General features: G+C 52.0%; 1 protein-coding gene across 2 annotated transcripts in view; it reads right to left on the reverse strand.

The window, feature by feature from the left end:
* KCNK5 (potassium channel, subfamily K, member 5) overlaps positions 1-15,881 on the reverse strand; it is a 40,926-nt gene extending 25,045 nt beyond the window's left edge. The window contains exon 1 of one of the 2 annotated variants that reach the window (XM_010848696.1): positions 15,345-15,881. In XM_010848696.1, coding sequence (XP_010846998.1) covers positions 15,345-15,530 — 186 coding nt within the window. In that variant the 5' untranslated portion in view covers positions 15,531-15,881. Of the gene's footprint in view, positions 1-14,719; positions 14,818-15,344 lie in introns of those variants that run through there. The other variant, XM_010848697.1, reaches the window with a different exon arrangement.
* Between the last annotated feature and the right edge of the window lie 3,231 nt (positions 15,882-19,112).

Raw genomic sequence — 19,112 nt, forward strand, 5'->3', positions numbered from 1 at the left:
AGCAGGGTGGGGTGGGGGTAGGGGGCCGTCCCAGAGTTCTTGTGGGGTCGGGGTAGAATCTGGCCAGGCACGGCCCCCTCTGGAATGACAGGAGTTTTCCAGATTGGAGGTGGGCTCTGACGGTCCTACCTTTGGGATGTGGGGACTGGGAGACAGAGGCCAAAGGAGAGGGAGATATGGCATCGTGGCTCGGATGTCCATTAATCATTACCCTCTCACACAGTGAGAGTTCAGATCCAGTGGGGCACAGTCGAGGGCCTGATGGGAGGGGGGAAGGGGTGCAGACAAGGCACAACCCCAGAGCAATGTGCTCTAATGTGGGGGCAAGGAGGTGCTCAGAAAATGAGGGGGCTCAATAGAAGGCAACCCTCAAGGTCAGGGGAGCCCTCCCTGGCATCTCCCCCCAACCCCCACCTACAGCAACATTTCTACCTCGGAGCATATGAAAGGCTGCTGCACCTGCATAATCCTTCATATACATCGCAGGGCCTTAGGTAGGTAGGTAGGTAAGTCACGTACAGCTCTTGTGACCTCATGGACTGTAGCCCACCAGACTCCTCTGTCCATGGAATTCTCCAGGCATGAATACTCCAGGAGTGGGTTGCCATTTCCTTCTCCAGGGGATCTTCCTGACCCAGGGATCGAACCTGAGTTTACCGCATTGCAAGCAGATTCTACCAACTGAGCCATCAGGCCTGGCCCAACCTCAAAGGCAAGGCTAATGTCTAAATATGGCTCATAATTCCCACAAACCTTGAACTAGCACTGGGCAAAGTGCTGGCGTTCAGTGAGACTCTAATTGGCCTTAGTGAAGAAATCCTTTGGCTCAGAGAGAGGCGGGGATCCTGCCTAGTCACACAGCAAGTCCACTCAGCCAGGCCCAAGACCCGGCTCTGTCTTCGAGTCCCCGGGGGCTGGGGAGGTAGGGTGTTGAAAAGCTGATAACCAGGACACCCTCCCTTTTCCTGCTCCCCGGGGGGTGCTGACAAGACATTACTGCACCAGCGAGCTCAGCCCACTCAGCACTCTCCCTTGGCCAGAGGCAGCCCTTCCACCCGCTGCTCCAAAGGGGGCGGGATGCTGGGGGTGGGGGTAGGCGGTGCAGGGCACACATCCAAAGCTAACACTGTCAGGATGCATTCCTCGACCCAGGAGGCAGGCGAGAGAGTTTTATTTGAACAGGAGCTACGGGGAGGGCACGGGGCTGCTGTTCTTTCTCCTCCGGAGAGTCTGAACAGGTGCCGTCCTGCAGCCAGAGGCATGGGGGGAGCAAGAACCTTGAATGAGACACAAGGGGCACCCAAGCCAAGGGCTCACCCACCCTGGGGGTTCTCTGCTCGCCGTAAAATAGCCAGCCTGATCCCAGTCATGCAGACAGATCTGAGCGGGTGGTGGGAAAGGCAAGGCAAGAGCTGTCCCCTCCCCAGGGGGAGACCACAGTCCCACGAGGGGTTAGCCCTGGGGAAGCCAAGTGGGGGACGAGTCACAAGTGTGGCTGTAGCTGCTGGGGAGATTCAGACAGGAACCCCATGGCCAAGAGGCAAGCTGTACTTCCCCCTTCCAGGTCTTTGATTTTTTTTCTTGAAAGCTTGGACTCTGGGTGCCCTGACCCACAAATCCTGCAGGGTCAGGGCCTGACAGGTCCATAAGGAGGCCAGGGGAGCGGGCTGGGGGGCAGGGATGGAGCTGACGGCACCTGCCCTGAACTGTGGCACCTACTTACCTAACCCAGGTTTCTCCTGCTTTCAAACCTTTCACACTGCAAATGGTGAACAGACCTGAACCAGGTCAGGAAACAGCGATGTCAGAACCCACAAAGGCTGAAGAGAGCGGTGCCCAGCAAAGGGCCAGTGAGCAAGCCCGGTGTGCTTCGGGGCGGAGGGGGCGGGGAGGGGGCGGCCAGAGCCAACAGGGTCCAAGGAGAAAGCCAGTCTCTAGGAGGGGCTGGTGGCCCAGCACAGCTGGTAAAAGAGGCCCTGATTTAGGACACCACGGAGTCTAAACGGGGCAACTCTGCCAGGCTCTGAACCCAGAGGCTTGGGTTCAGGCCGACTAACTAGCTTTTGCGTGACCCGGAAAGACTTATTTAATCCTCTGCCTCAGTTGTCTTATCTGCACATGAATTTGCACAGCGCCTATGGTCCCCGTCGGGAGTCCCTGCAGTGTGGGGCGGCTCCCACCTGCCCTTCCTTCACCAGGTGCCAGCTGCGGTCCCTGCTGTCGAGTGACGGCTGGAACGCCTCTCTCTGCCACCAACTGCAAGGTGACTTACATCATCAGCGGACACAGTCCTGAGTTCCTGGTAAAGGTTGAGACGTGCTGTGGGCGTGCAGGGTTTTAGACAGCCCCCTCACCCTAGGGGCATGGCCTCCCGTCTGCAGCAGGGATCAAGCATAGGGATCCAGACAGAAGCAAGATCCCACGGGGAGCAGAGTCTAGATCTTTTGGGGCCGCTGCAAGGACCCTGGCTCTTGGCAAGGATCGGACTCAGAGCCTAGGTCTGTGCAGTGGCCCATGTGCTCTGGACTCTGCTCCCCCCGTGTGGTCTAAGTCTGCGGGGGAAACCATGACAGGTTTTCTGATGCAACTCTATCAGAATCCCTAACTGCTGCAGCAGTGATCACCTCCCACTTTCTGAGGCCATTGCCTCCAAGAAGCCTTCCCCAACTGCCTCACTTAGCAATACCTACTCCTTTATTGTACCTGCCCCACCCTGGAAAGCACAGTAACCTTGGAAAAGTTACATAACCTCCCAAGGTCTTGGCTCCAGGACTGTAAAGGGAGGCTAGTTAGATAACCACTAAGCTCCCTACAGCTTCACATTTTATGACTTGCTGCCAGGAGGAGCACCCAGAGCCAGGCCCTCCTCCTCCCCCATCCCTGCCAGCCTCCAAGAAACCAGCCAACAACACCTCCTTAGGCTCAAACCCTTGGGGAGCAGGGTCCTGTGAAGGACCAGTGAGGCATCAGGTCATTTCTGCCCCAGGCTCTGGATGGCCCCCCAAACCCTGTGTGGTGAGGGGGTTGACCACAATTTCAACCTCTGCCTCTTATTCCAGAAAAACTCACTAGTGGGTAGGGAAACTGGTGCTCCAGGAAAGGGTGTGCTGGGGTGGGGCAGGTTAGGAAATCAGGCCAGGTTAGTGTAAGTGAAATAAAGGCTCTGCAATCCAACACACATGAAGATTTTTGATTTAAAGGCTGTTCAGGGCTTTGATTTAAAGGCTGTGGTCCAATGGTTAAGAATGTGCCTTGCAATGCAGGGGACACAGGTTCAATCCCTGGTCAGGGAAGATCCCACATGACGTGGAGCAATTAAGCCCGTGTACCACAACTACTGAAGCCTGTGAGCCTAGAACCTGAGCTGCACGAGAAGCCACTGCAATGAGAAACCTGGGCACCGCAATGAAGAGGAGACCCCACTCATCACAACTACAGAAAGCCTGCATGCGGCAAAGAAAACCCACCACAGCCAAAATAAATAAGTGAATAAACGCTTCTCACCAGGCCTCAGTTTTCCCATCAAGCAAATGGGATGACATTCCCCAGTCAGACCTCAGAGAGGTCACAGGAAGGCACCTCAGAGGACTGGCTGTGCAGAAGCCTGTAGTAAGGCCAAGGGTGGGAACCCGAGGGGGGCAGGGGGTGCAAACCCTAGAGGTCACCCAGGTGCTGCAGGCAACACTGTGCAACAGTCCTGCTCCATCCCCTGGGGCCGACGTCCCAGTCAGCTCAGCCCTGGGAGGGCCGAGGGGTGGAAAAGGCCCAGGGCAGGCTGCAGTCATGCCAAAGGGCCAGCAACAGCCCTGCCTTCCTCCTTCCTCCCTGCCTCTCCCCCCGCCCCCCTGCACGTCCGCGTGCCCCCATGGTTTCCAGGGCATGTGGTCTGGGGACATTCCCCGACAGGCGGGAGGACCTGCTCATCCTCTTTGCGGCAGGTTTCCACCAGGCCTGCACACACACTGGGTAAACATCCGCACGGACGAAGGAATGGGTCGGACGAAGGAATGGGTCTCCGCTCTGTCTCAAGTTCCTTGAAAGCAGAAATCACCCCCCGTGGGGAGGACAGGCCTGCTACGCCTGCTCACTACGAGGGGTCTTGCTAATCCCAGGGGAAAGGAGTAAGGGGACTCCTGGAGATAAACAGACCCAGAGAGGCAGAGCTGTTGGTCTTGTAAAGTCCCTCAAAGGAGAAAAGGTCGGAGTGCACCTTCCACATGAGTCCTTGGGTGGTCTCTGTGCCCAGCGAGATGGGAACCATCACTTTCTGATGAAGCCAGAGGCTCGGGGTCCAGCTTTCGAAGGCTGTGTGACTTGAAAGCCTATGCTTGACCACCAGGCAACGTGGCCCCACCTCATGCAGCTTAATTTTGATAAAGCCGCCTCCCTTCTGCTCCCTGGGGCCAGAGCCTGTCCTGGCTCAGTTTACCCAGGTAACCACCTTGACCTTACAGGAGGCTTGTTGTTGTTCAATGGCTAAGTCATATCCAACTCTTTGCGACCCCATGCACTTGAAGCACGACAGGCTTCCCTGTCCTTCACTATCTGCCAGAGTTTGCTCAAACTCATAGCCATTGAGTTTGTAGGAGGTTGGGTCCCTTGTGACTAGACTTCCAATCCAAAGGCCCACACAGCTGTCTGCCTCCCAACCAGAGCCAGGTACATTGCTTGGGCACCCAGGGGTCCCACAGACAGATTCCAAGCAAGTCGCTTACCAGGCTAGAACCCAGGTAGGGAGGCTCCTGTTCCAGGGTGTGGGGCATGCCCACATGGAGCTCCTGTGGTCCATGCTGGGTATGTGTGTGCTAGTCACTCATCTGTGTCCGACTCATTGTGACTTCATGGGGATCGAACCAGGGTCTCCTGCATTGCAGGCAGATTCCTTACTGTCTGAGCCACCAGGGAAGTGTGCAATCTAGCAGAGAAGTATACAGTCTAGCTAGGCCTAATTTAAGAGGCCTGCTAAGCCTTCTTGAATGAATGGATGAACTTACTCCAAGGAAGTGGGACTTCCCTATAGCTCAGATAGTAAAGAATCTGCCTGCAAATGCAGGAGACCCAGGTTCGATCCCTGGATCAGTAAGATCCCCTGGAGAAGGAAAATGGCCACCCACTCCAGTATTCTAGTCTGGAGAATCTCATGGACAGAGGAGCCCGGCAGGCTATAGTCCATGGGGTTGCAAAGACTTGGACACGACTAAGCAACTACCACACACACAGAGTCCAGGGAAGTGGAGTCCAGAGAGGCGAAATCTGACCAGGTCACAAGGCACAAACCAGTACTGCAGGGAGAATCAGAACTCCAGTTAGCACCAGCTATTCCCTGCACAGTGGTTCAGACAAGGGCTTCCCAGCCCCAGCTCTGGCCCCAAGCACTGGGCACACACGCAGAGGAAGGGGCTCCACTGAGTCCTTGCCAGCTGCTGTGGCCTACCAGTCCCCAGGCAACCCACAGGACCAGCCACTAGGCTACAGGAAGAGCCAGGCTGACCCTGCCCCCAGGTCAGCCCCTCCCTGCCTCTTCTCACAGAGCTTGGGGGCAAGCCTCTTCCTAACAGGAGGGGCCAGCTAGGCAGCCTGATTACAGAGTGCCATGGGAGGTGACAACAGCCAGAAGTACACAATCCTGCCTAAATATTTCAGCAGGAAACCCAAATATTTAGAGAGAAGGGGAAAAACAGAATGTACACTTCAAAGCCAATCAACGGGACCTGGCTATCAAGGACCCACGGAGAGGGGAGGTGGGTGGTGTCTGACCCCAAGGAGGGCACAACTTAGACCCCACATCCGGTGTGACCAATCCTCCAGGGATGTCACCCGTGAGGTCATCTGGACCCAGGATCCTCCAGAAGGGAAGAGGTTTAACCCAGGCCTGGGATAAGCCAGGACTCGTCCCCTTTCTCCAGAGGAGGAGGCAGGGCTCTGCTGGAAGGCAAGAGGCGATACACCTTCCTTTTCTCCTGGGAGGTGGGTGAGTCTGCAGGAAATGAAAAATGGTGGGTGACTCCACCAGGAGTTCTGGTGGGCTTTATCATCCGTGTCTCCATCCCCAGATTGGGAGCTCAATAGATGGTGGGGCCTGAAGTAGGCATCGGGAACAGCCCCTAGCCCAGAGATGGAGGTGCCAGAGTGAAACCAAGTACGGCCCTGTGGGACTCCCAGGCTTGGACGTCTTTCTGTCCCCCATTTCTTGTAGGCAAGACTCCAGCCTCCATGACCTTCCCCGAGTTCCAAAGGGCAGATTTGGAACAGCGGCTAATCAGGGAAGGAGCAGCCAAGAAACAACCTGAGGCAAGATTAAAGGGACCAGAGAAACTTATCAATATTAGGAGTTGACCACCCGAAACTCTGCACACCCTAATCCCATCAAAGAGACCCCACTTTCGACTCACTATTCTAAACCTTTATCAAGTTCTTTGACGAGAGACACCTATTTTTTCGAGAGACACCTATTTTTTTCGAGGCAGAGGCTCAGTGTGTTTCCCTTTGCCTGGCAAAACACAATAAAGCTATCCTTTTCTACTTCAGCCAAAACTGTCTCTGGGATTTGATTCAGGACTGGTGTACAGAGAGGCCAAGCTTTGGGTAACAAGAGCAGCAGCTAACAGAGGAAATCACCAGTTGCTTGGGCTGCTCAAGTGTGTTTACATGGATTCTGCAGGAATGAGGGTAATGCTATACTGTAGTCCCATTTCACAGATTAGGAGACTGACTTGCTCAAAGTCACATGGCTAAGTATTCAGCCAATTACACAGAGAACCTCCCGATGCACCCTAGGGTTCTGCAGCCACCACACACACCCTGTACTTTCCCACCTCCATGCCTTTGCTCCTTGTTTTTGTACGTTTCATAGTGTGGGCTCTGGGTTCAAATCCATTTTCTTCCACCTCCTAGCTGTACAGTCTCGGGCAAAAGAGTGAAGTTGTAGGAGCCACTCTGCTGCTCTTACCCTAAGGTGGGGTTGCTAACCCTCCAGCAGAGGGTTGCCCCAGGACTACGAGATGATGCACACAAACCATTCCCACTGCCAGTGGTGAAGCAAGTGCTCAGTAACTGCACCCGGGGCCCCAATCCCTGCTCACTCTCATCACTTCCACCTCCTGACTCTACCTCCCTTCAGATCCAAGGCTCTGAAATCAGCAAGGCAGGGTAACTCTCAGCCTCTAGCTAACCATGCCATCCTGGGCAAATCCCCTGACCTCAGCAGAGCATTAACACCTAACCCACAGAACAGGTTCAATGAGATCAGGTAAGACAGCCTGGCACCTGGGAGGTATTTGGCAGAAAGTTCACGGGGGCTGCAGCCCACTCCACTCATCGCTTCTGCCCACCTCAATGCTCTCCCCTCCACTTTAAGTTCAAGAGCAGAAATTCACCTCTCAAGAGTACACGCCTGGAACCTCCAGTTGCACCTATGAACACCACTCAGGTAACAAGCTCTTTACCTGTCTTTCTCTAGAGTAGGGGCTCCCTGAGGGCAGGCGCAACATTGTGCTCAGAGCCAGATCCCTCCCCACCACAGGCCACAGCGCTCTACAGGCAGCCCTCAGGAAACAGGAACTGACTCCTCCGAGGCCCCCTGACCCTCGTCCATCTTTCCAGCCTCACCATCTGCAACCCATCACTTGGCACCAGGACTATATTTCCCCTCATTTCACCACCACAGCCCTGTTTCTCTCCCCAGCTAGACGGAGCTCCAGAGGGCTAAGCCCCCATCTGGTTTCTGGGGCTTTGAAGTTAGGTTTCTGTCACACCAAAGTGACAGCTGGCAGGCAGGGGTCCCCCTGTGATCCCCCAACTCTGCCCAGGTCTCTGAGGTTTGGGGTGTCAGATGAATTGCTCACAAAAAGGCGAGACACCTCAGGCAGCTATACAGAGCTGGAGCACCCCACCCACCACGATTACCAAAAGAAGCAACTAAGGCGGCCTCTGGGAACTGGGAACGTCATCAGTGGAGGGGACCCAGACCTGGAGCAACAAGGAAGGGAGAGCGGTGCCCTAACTGCAAGCTGGGTAAGGGAGTGTGGGTGGGCTCTTTTATGGGGCTGGGAGCTCTGTGGGCTTTGGTAGCAAAAACCACACTCCCTCACATCAGGAGAGAGGGAGGAGACATCTTTATCAGAACAACAAGGGGGTAAAAGGATCCGCCCACAGAAACGTTAGTTTAGAATAGAATGCTCCACTTCTTTTAAGTTGCAAACAGCTGTTGAAGGAAGAGGAATCTTTCTGAAATGCTGTTTACTCCCTTACTGGAAAATTGCAAAAATTTGGTGAGTTCAAATTCTTTGGCTCAACCCAGACAGCCTGGTCATCTGACCCTCACCCCTCTGTCCAGTGGCTGCAGCCCAGAACCATCAGGCAGTTTCACACCTCCCCGAGGAGGGCTGCAATGAAAATGGATGCTCCATCCTACCCTCTCTCTAGCTTTTTTACAAGGGTGGCGGAAGGACTTCCCTGGCCATCCAGTGGTTAAGACTTCGACTTCCAATGCAGGGACAGCGAGTTCAATCCCTAGTTGGGGAGCTAAGACCCTACAGGCCTCCTAACCAAAAAAAAAAAAACATAAAACAGAAGCGATATTGGAACAAAGTCAATAAAGACGAATGGTCCACGTCCCCCCTCCCCCAAAAAATCTTCAAATAAATAAATACAAAGGTGGTTCACCCAGAAGTGGAATTACTGGGTCATGTGAGCTTCCCTGGTGGCTCAGACGGTAAAGCATTTGCCTGCAATGCAGGAAAGCCAGGTTCGATCCCTGGGTCTGGAAATCCCCTGGAAGAAGTTATGACAACCCACTCCAGTATTCTTGCCTGGGGGAGCCTGGCAAGCCTTGGTCCATTGAGTTGCAAAGAAATAGACACGACTGAGCAAGAAGCACAGACACACACTTGGCAGTCTATTTTTAATTTCTTGAGGAATCTCTATACTGTCTCCCATAGCGGTTGCCCCATTTTACACCAAAATACAAACACTATACAATTCCACTTGTAAGGTATCTAGAGTAGCCAAATTCACAGAAACAGAAAGTAAAATGGTAGTCACACAGCCCTGGGTGGGTGGGGGGAAGGAGAGCTGTTTAACAGGTCTAGCGTTTCAGTTTTGCCACATGAAAAAATTTTGGAGATGTTTCACGGTAACATGAATACACGTAACACTACTGAACAGCACTCAAAAAAAAAGGTAAAAAGTGTATACTTTGATATGTGTTTTTCACTATAATTAAAAGAAAAGAAAGTCAGTTGCCCTTTCTTCTGCTCTAGGAAGACCTGACTCCGTGCCCTCTACACTGGGGTATGGAAGGGGCATCGTGTAGAAGTGGCATTTAGAAGCTCAGTGGCAGCAGCAGCTAATACTTAATGAGCTTTCCTGTGTGTCAAGCACTGTTTCCAATAAGCAACCTGTGAAGGTGATATAGTGCCATGCATTCAGAGGCCACCCGTCACCAACAGACACACAGCTTGGATGGTGACTCTTTCAGCAACAGTAAGGGGCCCACACCGATAAGCCAAGTGGCACGGGGACAAAGACGCCTGCCGAGAGCAGCAGGTCCTCTTATCCGTGTCAACGCACCCTTGGGGAGAACGAGGAGGTCAGGGCTCCTCCACTTATTCCAGGGGTCCGGACGGACTCTCAGCAAAAATCTCCAAAGGGATTCGCCTCTATCTTCTCCACTCCCCCAAAGGAACATCTGGAGGTGTTCACATGCTATTTCATGCTCTCCTACAATTACCGGCCTCACCGGGCCTCTATCACCCCAGCGATAGAGGCCACTCCGTTCTCTCTGACTCTAGCATCTCAATTTGTACAAAGACTCTCCTTGGGGTTCCGTCTCAGGAGCCTGGCTTCCCTGTTCCCCAAAGCCTTGTACTTCCCTGTCCCCTGCTTCCTCCGCCCCCTCACCACACACAGGCTGAGGCCAATCTAACAGCAAACAACCAAGTTCAAGATGAAAGCTCTTGGCCTGAGGTCAGAGCCAGCCAAGCCCGCCTCCAAAATCGGAGGACTGTGTTTCTTTTAAACGCCAGACTATAAATAGGGGAAAACCCCAGGAAAACACTTAGAAGCCGCAGTCATCACCTCCCTTGTGCCCCCCTCCTATAGGACTCCCCCAACCCCCACGAGAACCTTTCAACACTTGCTAATCTCTGCCTTCAATAAGCCTCTATTACTATGCCATCTGTAGTCATCCTAAGGGCTCTAGTAAAACTCTCAAAACGATACAATAAAAATTCACCTTAACTGTTAAAATTCTAACCAGAGTAGTTAACGAAAGCAGATTTATCAATCTGAGAATTTTTTTTGGTTTTGGCTGCCCCCGACGTTGAGCTGAACAAAAATAAGAAAACGAGAGCCTTTAGGAAGGAACCTCTTCTGTTTCCTCTCCAAAAAAACCAACCTCTCCACTTCCCACTTCTGCACTCCTAGACGGTGAGAGTTGTTTCGAATGAATGACCCGGAGGCTTCTGCGATCCTGGATAATCAAAAGATCGATTGTGCGCTCTTTACTTACAAAGGCAGTTAAGTGGACCAGTGCGCTTTACAATTTCCAGCAAGGCTTGAAACAAAAGAGGCTTTCATGTTAACCCTAGGTTCCCCCCCGCCCCCCACCACCAAATTCAAGTCATGTGCCCAGTCTGAGCATTCGGTCAGATGTAATTTTACATGATTCGTAGTTAAATTTTTTAAAACTTTTAGGAGGAGGATTGGTGTCAGAACCTCAATGTTGGAATCAGCCTTACTCTATGGACCAGAATATGTGTGGGGGAGTGTGAAGGGCCCAGGAGATAAAAGGAGAGCGACTGGGCACAGACAGAAAACCTCAGAAGAGGACAAGGCAGGTAAGGAGGTCGGTGGGATCCAAGAGGCTTCCAGGAATGGGTCAGCTCTGTGAGCAGTCCAAGAAAACCTGGTTAGGGATGGGGCCCCAGCAGAGGGCAGGGCCTGGGGTGACCCCTGCACCCCCAGGAAACAAAGGATCCCCAAGAACCACATCGTGAAGCCTGTGGTCTCCCTCCTGGCCCTCTGCTAGGTTCCTCTTCCCGCTCTTCTCCTGCTTTGTTGTTGATGTTCAGTCACCCAGTCGTGTCCGACTCTCTGCGACCCCATGGACTGCAGCACGCCAGGCCTCCCTGTCCCTCACCATCTCCTGAAGTTTGCCCAAGTTCATGTTCATTGCATCGGTGATACTGTCCACCAATCTCATCCTGATGCTCTCTTCTCTGACACCCTCATAAATTCCCAGTTCCCACTCTTGGGAATTCCCTGGTGGCCCAGGGGTTAGGATTCTGTGCTTCCACTGCAGCGGGAACGGGTTTGATCCCTGGTTGGGGAACTAAGATCCTGCATGCCGTGGGGTGTTCTCAGTCACTCAGTTGGGTCCCACTCTTTGGGACCCCACAGGCTGCAGCCCATCAGGCTTCCCTGTCCATGGGATTTTCCAGGCAAGAATACCAGGGTGGATTGCCATTTCCTACTCCAGGCTGTGGGGTAAGGCGCTGCCAGAAAACAAAACCATATAATGATCAAGATCCCACTCTGGCTGGAGGGCATCTCCTCCTGAGAGTGCCCCCTAAAGTCAGGCTGGACCTGGGGGCCCTGGCGCACTGTCTTGTCAAGGTGGATTTTTCCATCCTTCTCCAAAGCAGGCCAGTCTGAGCCTGGCTGTGTCTAATTCATCCTTGCATTCCCAGTGCTTTGCCCACTGCCGCACACGCAGCAGGCGCTTAATAAACACTTGTTGGCTAATTCCCATATACTCTGCAATATACTTCAGTTTCACTTCAGTTTGAAACCTGACCCTGTACTGTAAGAACCTGGGCAAATTACATCATCTTTTCAAGTCTTCATCTTGATTGAAAAGGGAAGACTAGATTAAAATCAGAGCGTAGGTAAAGTGCTTATTCAGAGTCCTGGCACACAGTCAGCCCTGGAAAACCTTCCTGTTTAGGATCGCTGCAGAGGTGAAGGTTGAGAAAGGTTCATTCCTGCCGGGCATCCCAACCCTCTGGTTTTCCTGTGCTTCTCAAGGAGAAGTGGGGTGGGGTGGACGGCTGCTGTAAGGGAGGAGGTGCCGACTCAGCCAGGCACAACACAGGAGACGCCTGCGTGCCCATGCCTGTTCGAGGGGAAATAGAAAATAGAATTTCCCAGCCGACCAGAGTCCAGCAGAACCAATTTATTAAGCTCACCGACAGACCAACAGCTTCACATGCCTAAGGGGGAGGGCGAGGGTGTATGGACAAGGAGCAGGCTCTGGTGGCAGATGTCCAGGTCTTAGCCAAGTCCGTGTGTGCCCTCCTGGTCATTCCCTTGAGCTTCAGCTTCCTTATCTGAACACGCAAGGGTGCTGTAAAGAGTACCTGACTAAGGCAGGTAAAGGGCCGAGCAGGTTGCCCTGGTCAGTGTCCTCTAGTGTGTGCAGCGGTGCAAGGCTCGGTGTTTTCACTTACACCTGTACACACCCAATGCCTGATGCTTCCACTTATTAGACCCTCACCAGATTCAAACCTTACTCAAACCTCACTTTGCAGATGAGGAAAGAGAAGCCAAGTCAAATGGTTTGATGGGTAAATGGCCAAGCCAGATGGCAAAACCAGCTTAGGGCCTCTCTCGTAAAATGCTGATTGCCGCCCACAACGCCCAACATGCCAGGTGCTCAGCCAATGCCAACTCCTCTTGTGGGAGCCTCTGCAATTTAGGAAGAGGCTGGGGGAACGGGTCACCCAGCAGCTGGAGGAGCAGGCTTGAGAGCAAGGGTTCAAGATGGTTCCGAAGGCTGGAAGGAGGGCAACCACGTGGCCTAGGGCCAGTGTGGCACAGAGCGTTTGAAAGTCAGCCTCCTCCACCTCAGTTCAACCACAGCATGCAGAGGGAGGAAGCAACTGACAACTCGGGGTACTATTTCCAAAGATCTAAAGAAGGGGGCCTTAACTCCCTTTCTCTCTTTGAAAGAATACACAAAATTTCCACTCTAAGAGAAACATCAAACCAGGTTGCACCACCCCCTCCCTTCCAACAGCCCCCTTGGGGCAGGGGGTTGGCTCCCACCCCAGGAATTCTTAACCAGGGACTCTGTTAGGATTACAAAGGTGATTATTATGAACTTGATAAAAACACAGAACTCAGGTGGAAAATGCCGGAGCAGCTAGACGGGTAAGAAGATTTTTGAGTTTTCATTTTTCTTAAAGCAATTTCCTGAGACCTGAAGCAGTGCCCCAAGTCCCAGATCAGAGAGCAATGCCAGGCAGGTTTCTGTGGACAGAAAGCAATGCTGAGTTAACGCTTCCACTGGTCCATTCTCATTTCTGGGGGTTTTTCTATGAAGGGAGGGGACTCGCCATGTTGGATATGGCTTGAGAGGCTGGCCTGTCTATAAGCATGTCCCAGTCAAACTAGCCTGAGGCCCAAATCTTTTTCCTAAAGTTACCTGCTGGATTTGGGGGAGGGGGACAGGGGGATGCTAATTGCTGGCGGGTTTAAAAGGACCTCAAAAATGTCAGGCTTCTTGCTTGCTCCAACACCTTAAGAAAGCTGTCTAACCTCCAAAGCTATAACCACCAGCTGCACCCGGGTGCCTCGCCCAGACCACCACCACCCCCCCTTCCCCTACTCCTCGTGTTTTGAAGTTTATTTTCCCACATTCAGCCTTGAATTCTTTCCTTCCTTCCCCTGCAGTGGCGGAGGAGCAGCAGAGAGGGAAACACTTCGAGGGCAGCTCGATTCTTTATCATCCCCGCCTGCCTTCCTCCCCCTCTAAACAAAGCCCTGGAGCAAAGTAAACAACAACTCTTCTCCAGAGGAATTGTTTCCTCAAGGGAAATTATAAAGTGACCCCCCCCCTCCCCAACACGCACACACAGGGCAGACACCCATTCCAAGGAAGGCGCAGCCACCCAGATCTCCTGCTTTTAGGAGCGACATCACCCAGCTCCCTCCTGAAGCGCATCCTGCCACCAAACTCATCTCCCAACAGCCCCCAGCCCTGGAAACTGCTCCCAGACAGGAGACTCTCCACTAAAATCCAACACCCAACCTTCTAATCTAAACCTTTCACTGGCTCCTAAGAGGACAAATCTATTTGACCAGCTGCCAGTAGGCACCTATAAGCTCACCAGGGGTATTTAGGTGTCCATCAATTTGGGGACAAAAAAGGGAATCCACAGGCAAGACATTGTCATGCTTTCTAATGCTTTCAACCTTCCAACAGACCAGAGCTGGAAAGACAGATGAAGACGGGTTCGTTCCCATTTTACATACAGGGACATTGCTTCGGGAAAAATCAGAGACAAATACCCAGCCATAGAGGATTGGGGAGGCAAAGTAGATTAAACACTGTTACTCATTAAAGTTCCTTTCTGACCTCTTTTACCCCAAGAGAAATGTCACACCTTGGACAATATCTGTACTCCACCTCACCACCTAGAGCCTTCATCGGCTCTTATCCAGGTCTGGTGGTTCTACTGAAGGGAGGCCATCACGGTAGGCCAAGGAGGGTGAACGGCTGAAGTTAAGAACCTTCGAGAAACAAGGGTACAGGCCTTCGGTCCCCAAACAAGTCCCGCAGTTTATCCCAGTGAGATTAATGTCAACTACAGTACATACGAATCTACCAACGCGGAGGAGAAACTCCCACCACCTCCCATTCTGCACAACCTCTCCTCCCTTCCCCCACCCTCGAAAAGGGACGCCCCGGGTGCTGTCCTTTTGTTCCACTGGTTACTTTCACAAAGTTGAACTCCAAGCCCTTCGGGGATGTCTCCACGAGATAAGCCTTCCCGGAAGCCTGCGCGAGTCTCCAGCGTTCCAGCCACCGGCCCGCATCCCGGAGGGGTCAGGCCCGACAGAGCCCCGGACCGCGCCCCCGCAATCCCGAGCCCTGCGAGGGGCGAGGGAGCCTCGCGCCATTCCCCCGGGCTGGTGAAGAAAGGCCGAAAAAGAGCCGGCGGGGTGCCGCTCTGGCCCGGGAGCTGGGAGGTGGAGACGCGAGGGGGTGGCACCCGGCGGGTGGCCCGAACTCCGGGAGCGTCTCCAAGGGAAGATAAACGCCCTTATCCGCCCCACAGCCTCCTCCAACCAGGGAGGTACCCGCGCACCCACACCGAGCCACCTCGGGGCCTGGTTCACCCGCGGGTCAAGCCTAAGTTCTCTTTCGGCACAAACTGGGTTCCAAAGAGTCTCCGCGCGCGTGCGTTGATTCCTGTGTCCATGGGTGAACGACGGATTCCAGTGGTCAGACTCACGGTGAGACATCCTCACCGATCACCCCCCAGGACCACCCACAGAGAGTGAGGGTCATCCAAAGCTGCGAGGGGCTCCCCTTCAGCACTCCTAAACCTCCAGCTCACCTGCAGGATCTTGTCCAGACCATCCTGGCCCAGGCACGGGAACTCCTTGAGCAGATGCACTTTCTGGGTATAGTAGTTTGTCTTGGCCTCTTTCCAATGCGGCTCCTCTAGTACCTCGAAGATCGCCGCCCCGATGGCCAGGTAGAAGATAATGGCCGAGGTAAGCAGAGGGCCCCGGTCCACCATGGCTCCCGAGAGGCCGCCTCCTGGAGAAAGCCTCCCCTAGCCCCAGCGACTCCCAGTCCCACCCGCCCTCCAGCCCCTGGAAACAGCTGTTTGAATTTGGAGCTCCGCATGCGCAGTGCTCCGTTCAACCCGGCTCGGCTCCACGAACAAAGTTGCGGCTCCAAGTTGGTCCACTGAGCGCGGGGGAACTGTGCGGACCCTTCTCACTCGCGCCAGGGGCGGGCGGACACAAAAGGGGCCGGGAGAGGGTCCCCGGATCGCGGGAGGGAAAGGAGCTGAGGGAACCCGGGGCAGAGATCCCGGAGCCACGTGCACCACTCCGCGCTTAACAGCAGTGTGCACCGCGCCCGCCTCCGGGAGTCTCTTTTACACGGGCCTGCAGCTCTCGGCCCGGGAGGAGGGGCCGCCGAGGGCCCGCCCCCGTGCAGGCCCCGCCCCGCGCAGGGCTGGCGGCGGGCCTCAGAGTCACCGCTAGGTGCGCGCTGGAACCAGCTCTCGACCCCGTGCGCTCTTTACCCCCAGCCCCCGGCCACAGCCAGGGTCCGCTGCGTGCCCCGTCTGCCCGCAGAGGTTGTGGTCTCATGGCCTCACGTTTCTTACTAGTGCTGGTGTATGAACTAAAATGAGTGTGTGCCAAATGACTGGGGTCAGGAAGTTATTACTACTGCTATTTTCCTTATAAGCCAATTTTCATTTGCTCATGTTTCTGCCAAGAACACCTGATTCTGTCTCTGTCTCACACACCTTCCTGTAAGACAGGGGAAAGGCCATTAGAAAGGGACTGGGGAGGCTGTAGAGAGTCAGAAGGTATCAGGAACTAAACCAGTCAATAAGGCGTGCATGGCTCCTCCCTCTCATTTCAGTCTCACCTGCCCTGATGAGAGCGCCCCTCCAACCCACCCCCACCCCTCCATACCAAGGAAAGAGCAGTAAGAGGCAACCCTGTGCATACCCCTCCCGGCAAACACGCTGTGACTCTACAGGAAACACTTGACCTGTTTCATACTCCCAAACATATTTAAAATGGCAAACAGCCCCTCCCACATACACACAGATGCATAAACACACACACTCACACACTCCTTATCCCCCTTGTTGGTCTTATTTTCTTCCTGGCACTAAATTCCTTCTGATATAAAACACTAAAATGATGACAGCTGTGGAGTCTGGACTGTTTGCTGACATAACCCCAGTGTGTGTTACATAGCAAACATTCAAACATTTGTGAAATGGAGTGAATGAATTTATGAATTTGTCGAAAGCACACACCCAAAGCCAGAGCACTTAGGCAAGAAAAAGAAATAAAAGGCATCCAGATCTAGATCAAGATCCTTTGGCCCAACTTGGTCCTGTGCGGCTGGTCAGCGAGAGTAAGACCTGTAGGTGTGGCTCTGGTCACTCCAGGACTCGCTTCAGGACAGAACATTCCAGAACTGTGCTGCTGTCATAAGGCCTCCAACCCAAGATGGGGACCCTGCTGAGGAGCTTCAGGGTACCATCCTCAGTTATCTGGGGGCGCTGCCCGACTCACATGGCCTGGGGACCACAGATGTCTAGTCTGCCCACAAGGATAGTGCAGAGCTAGGGAAAGTCGTGGCCTTGGGAATGTCCTCTGATGAAGAATCTGAAGGGTTATAAGATAGTTTTGTGTGGAATGTTGGTGTGCTGAAAAATAGTTGTGTGTGTTCTAGGCACGCCTGCACTTCTACCCCTTTGGTGTGGATCAACAGGGCTGAGGGAGCAGGCACGTACAGGAGTATGAGTAAAGACCATTTGGAATCTGAAAAACTCCAGGGAAACTAAAGATGATGGAAAGTCTAGTGGAGAGGACAGAATTGGGGAGGGGGAGTGGTGGTGGCAGCAGGAGTCCTATCTCCAGTGACAACAGCCCAGAAGGCACCTCTTGGGGTCCTCATCCTAAAATCCTCCAGCCGGGTAGTTGGATAAGCTGCAAGATCTTGCGTGGAAGGATGTTCCCATGTTGGCAAAATTAGCAAACAAATGGGTCTTGAATTAAAAAAAAAAAAAGGCATCCAAATTGGGGGGAAAACAGTGAAATTGTCAGTGTTTTCAGATGATGTGTTGTTATACATAGAAAGCCCCAAAGATTCTACCAAAAAAAAAAACAAAAAAAAACTGCTAGAACTAATCAATGAATTTAGTAAGGTTGCAGGATAAAAAATATGTTGTGTTTCCATACACTAATAATGAGCTATCACTAAGAGACATAAAAGCAGTTCTGTTTATAATGACATCAAAAAGAATAAAATATCTATGAATAAATCTAACTAAGAGGGTGAAGGACCTGTACACTGAAAACTGTAGGACACTGGTGAAAGAAATTAAAAAAGACACAAATAAATGGAATGGAGGGATAACCTGTGCTCATGGATTGGAAGAATTACTATTGTTAAAATGTCCATAGTCACCAAAGCAATCTCCAGACTCAATGCAACCCCCATTGAAATTGCAATGACATTTTTCACAGAAATAGAACAATCCTAAAATTTGTATGTAATCACAAAAGATCCAGAATAGTTGGCGCAATCTTAAGAAAGAAGAAAATAGCTGGAGGCAACACACTTCCTGATTTCAACCTATATTCCAAAGCAACAGTAGTCAAAACAGTAAGATATTGGCATTAAAAACAACTCATGGATCAATGGACAGAAAGGACAACCCAGAAATAAACCCACAATGTGGTCAATTAGCTTACAACAAAGGAGTCAAGAATACACATTGGGGAAAGGATAGTCTCTTCAAATAAAGGTGTTGGGAAAACTGGACAGTCACATGCAAAAAAAGAAACTAGACTACTATCTTATACCACCCATAAAGATTAACTCAAAACGGATTAAAGATTTGAATGTAAGACCTGAAACCATAGAACTCCAAGAAGAAAACATAAGTGGTAAATTCCTTGACATCAGGCCATAATTTTTTGGATCTGACTCCAAAAGCTAAGACAGCAAAAGCAAAACTAAACAAGTGGGACTACACGGAATTAAAATTTCTACCCAGCAAAGAAGATTATCAACAGTGAAAGGGCAACATTTTGAATAGGAGGAAATATTTGCAAATCATGTATCTGATAAGGAATTAATATCCCAAATGTATAAAGAATCCATATAACTCAATATTATCAGAAATAAACAATTCAATTAAAAAGTAGACAGAAGAATAGACACTGTTCTAAAGAAGACATACAAATGGCCAACTGGTACATGAAAAGATGCTCGACATCATGAATCATTTGAGAAATACAAATCAAAACCACCGTGAGACATCACCTCACACCTGTCAGAATGGCTATCATCAAAAAGACAACAAATAACAAGTGTTTGCCAGGATGTGGAGAAAAGAGTTCACAGTACCTGCCAGCACTGTTGGTAGGAATGTAAATTGATGTAGCCACTATGGAAGAGAGTATGAATGTTCCTCAAAAAGTTAAAAATAGACCACTATATGATCTAGCAATTCCACTTCTGAGTATGTATCCGAAGAAAATGGAAACACTAACTTGAAAAGCTACATGCACCCCTATGTTCACTGCAGTATTATTTACAATAACCAAGACATGGA

The sequence above is a fragment of the Bison bison genome, unplaced genomic scaffold, assembly GCF_000754665.1.
Source record: "Bison bison bison isolate TAMUID 2011002044 unplaced genomic scaffold, Bison_UMD1.0 scf7180017864270, whole genome shotgun sequence".
Lineage (NCBI taxonomy): Eukaryota > Metazoa > Chordata > Mammalia > Artiodactyla > Bovidae > Bison > Bison bison.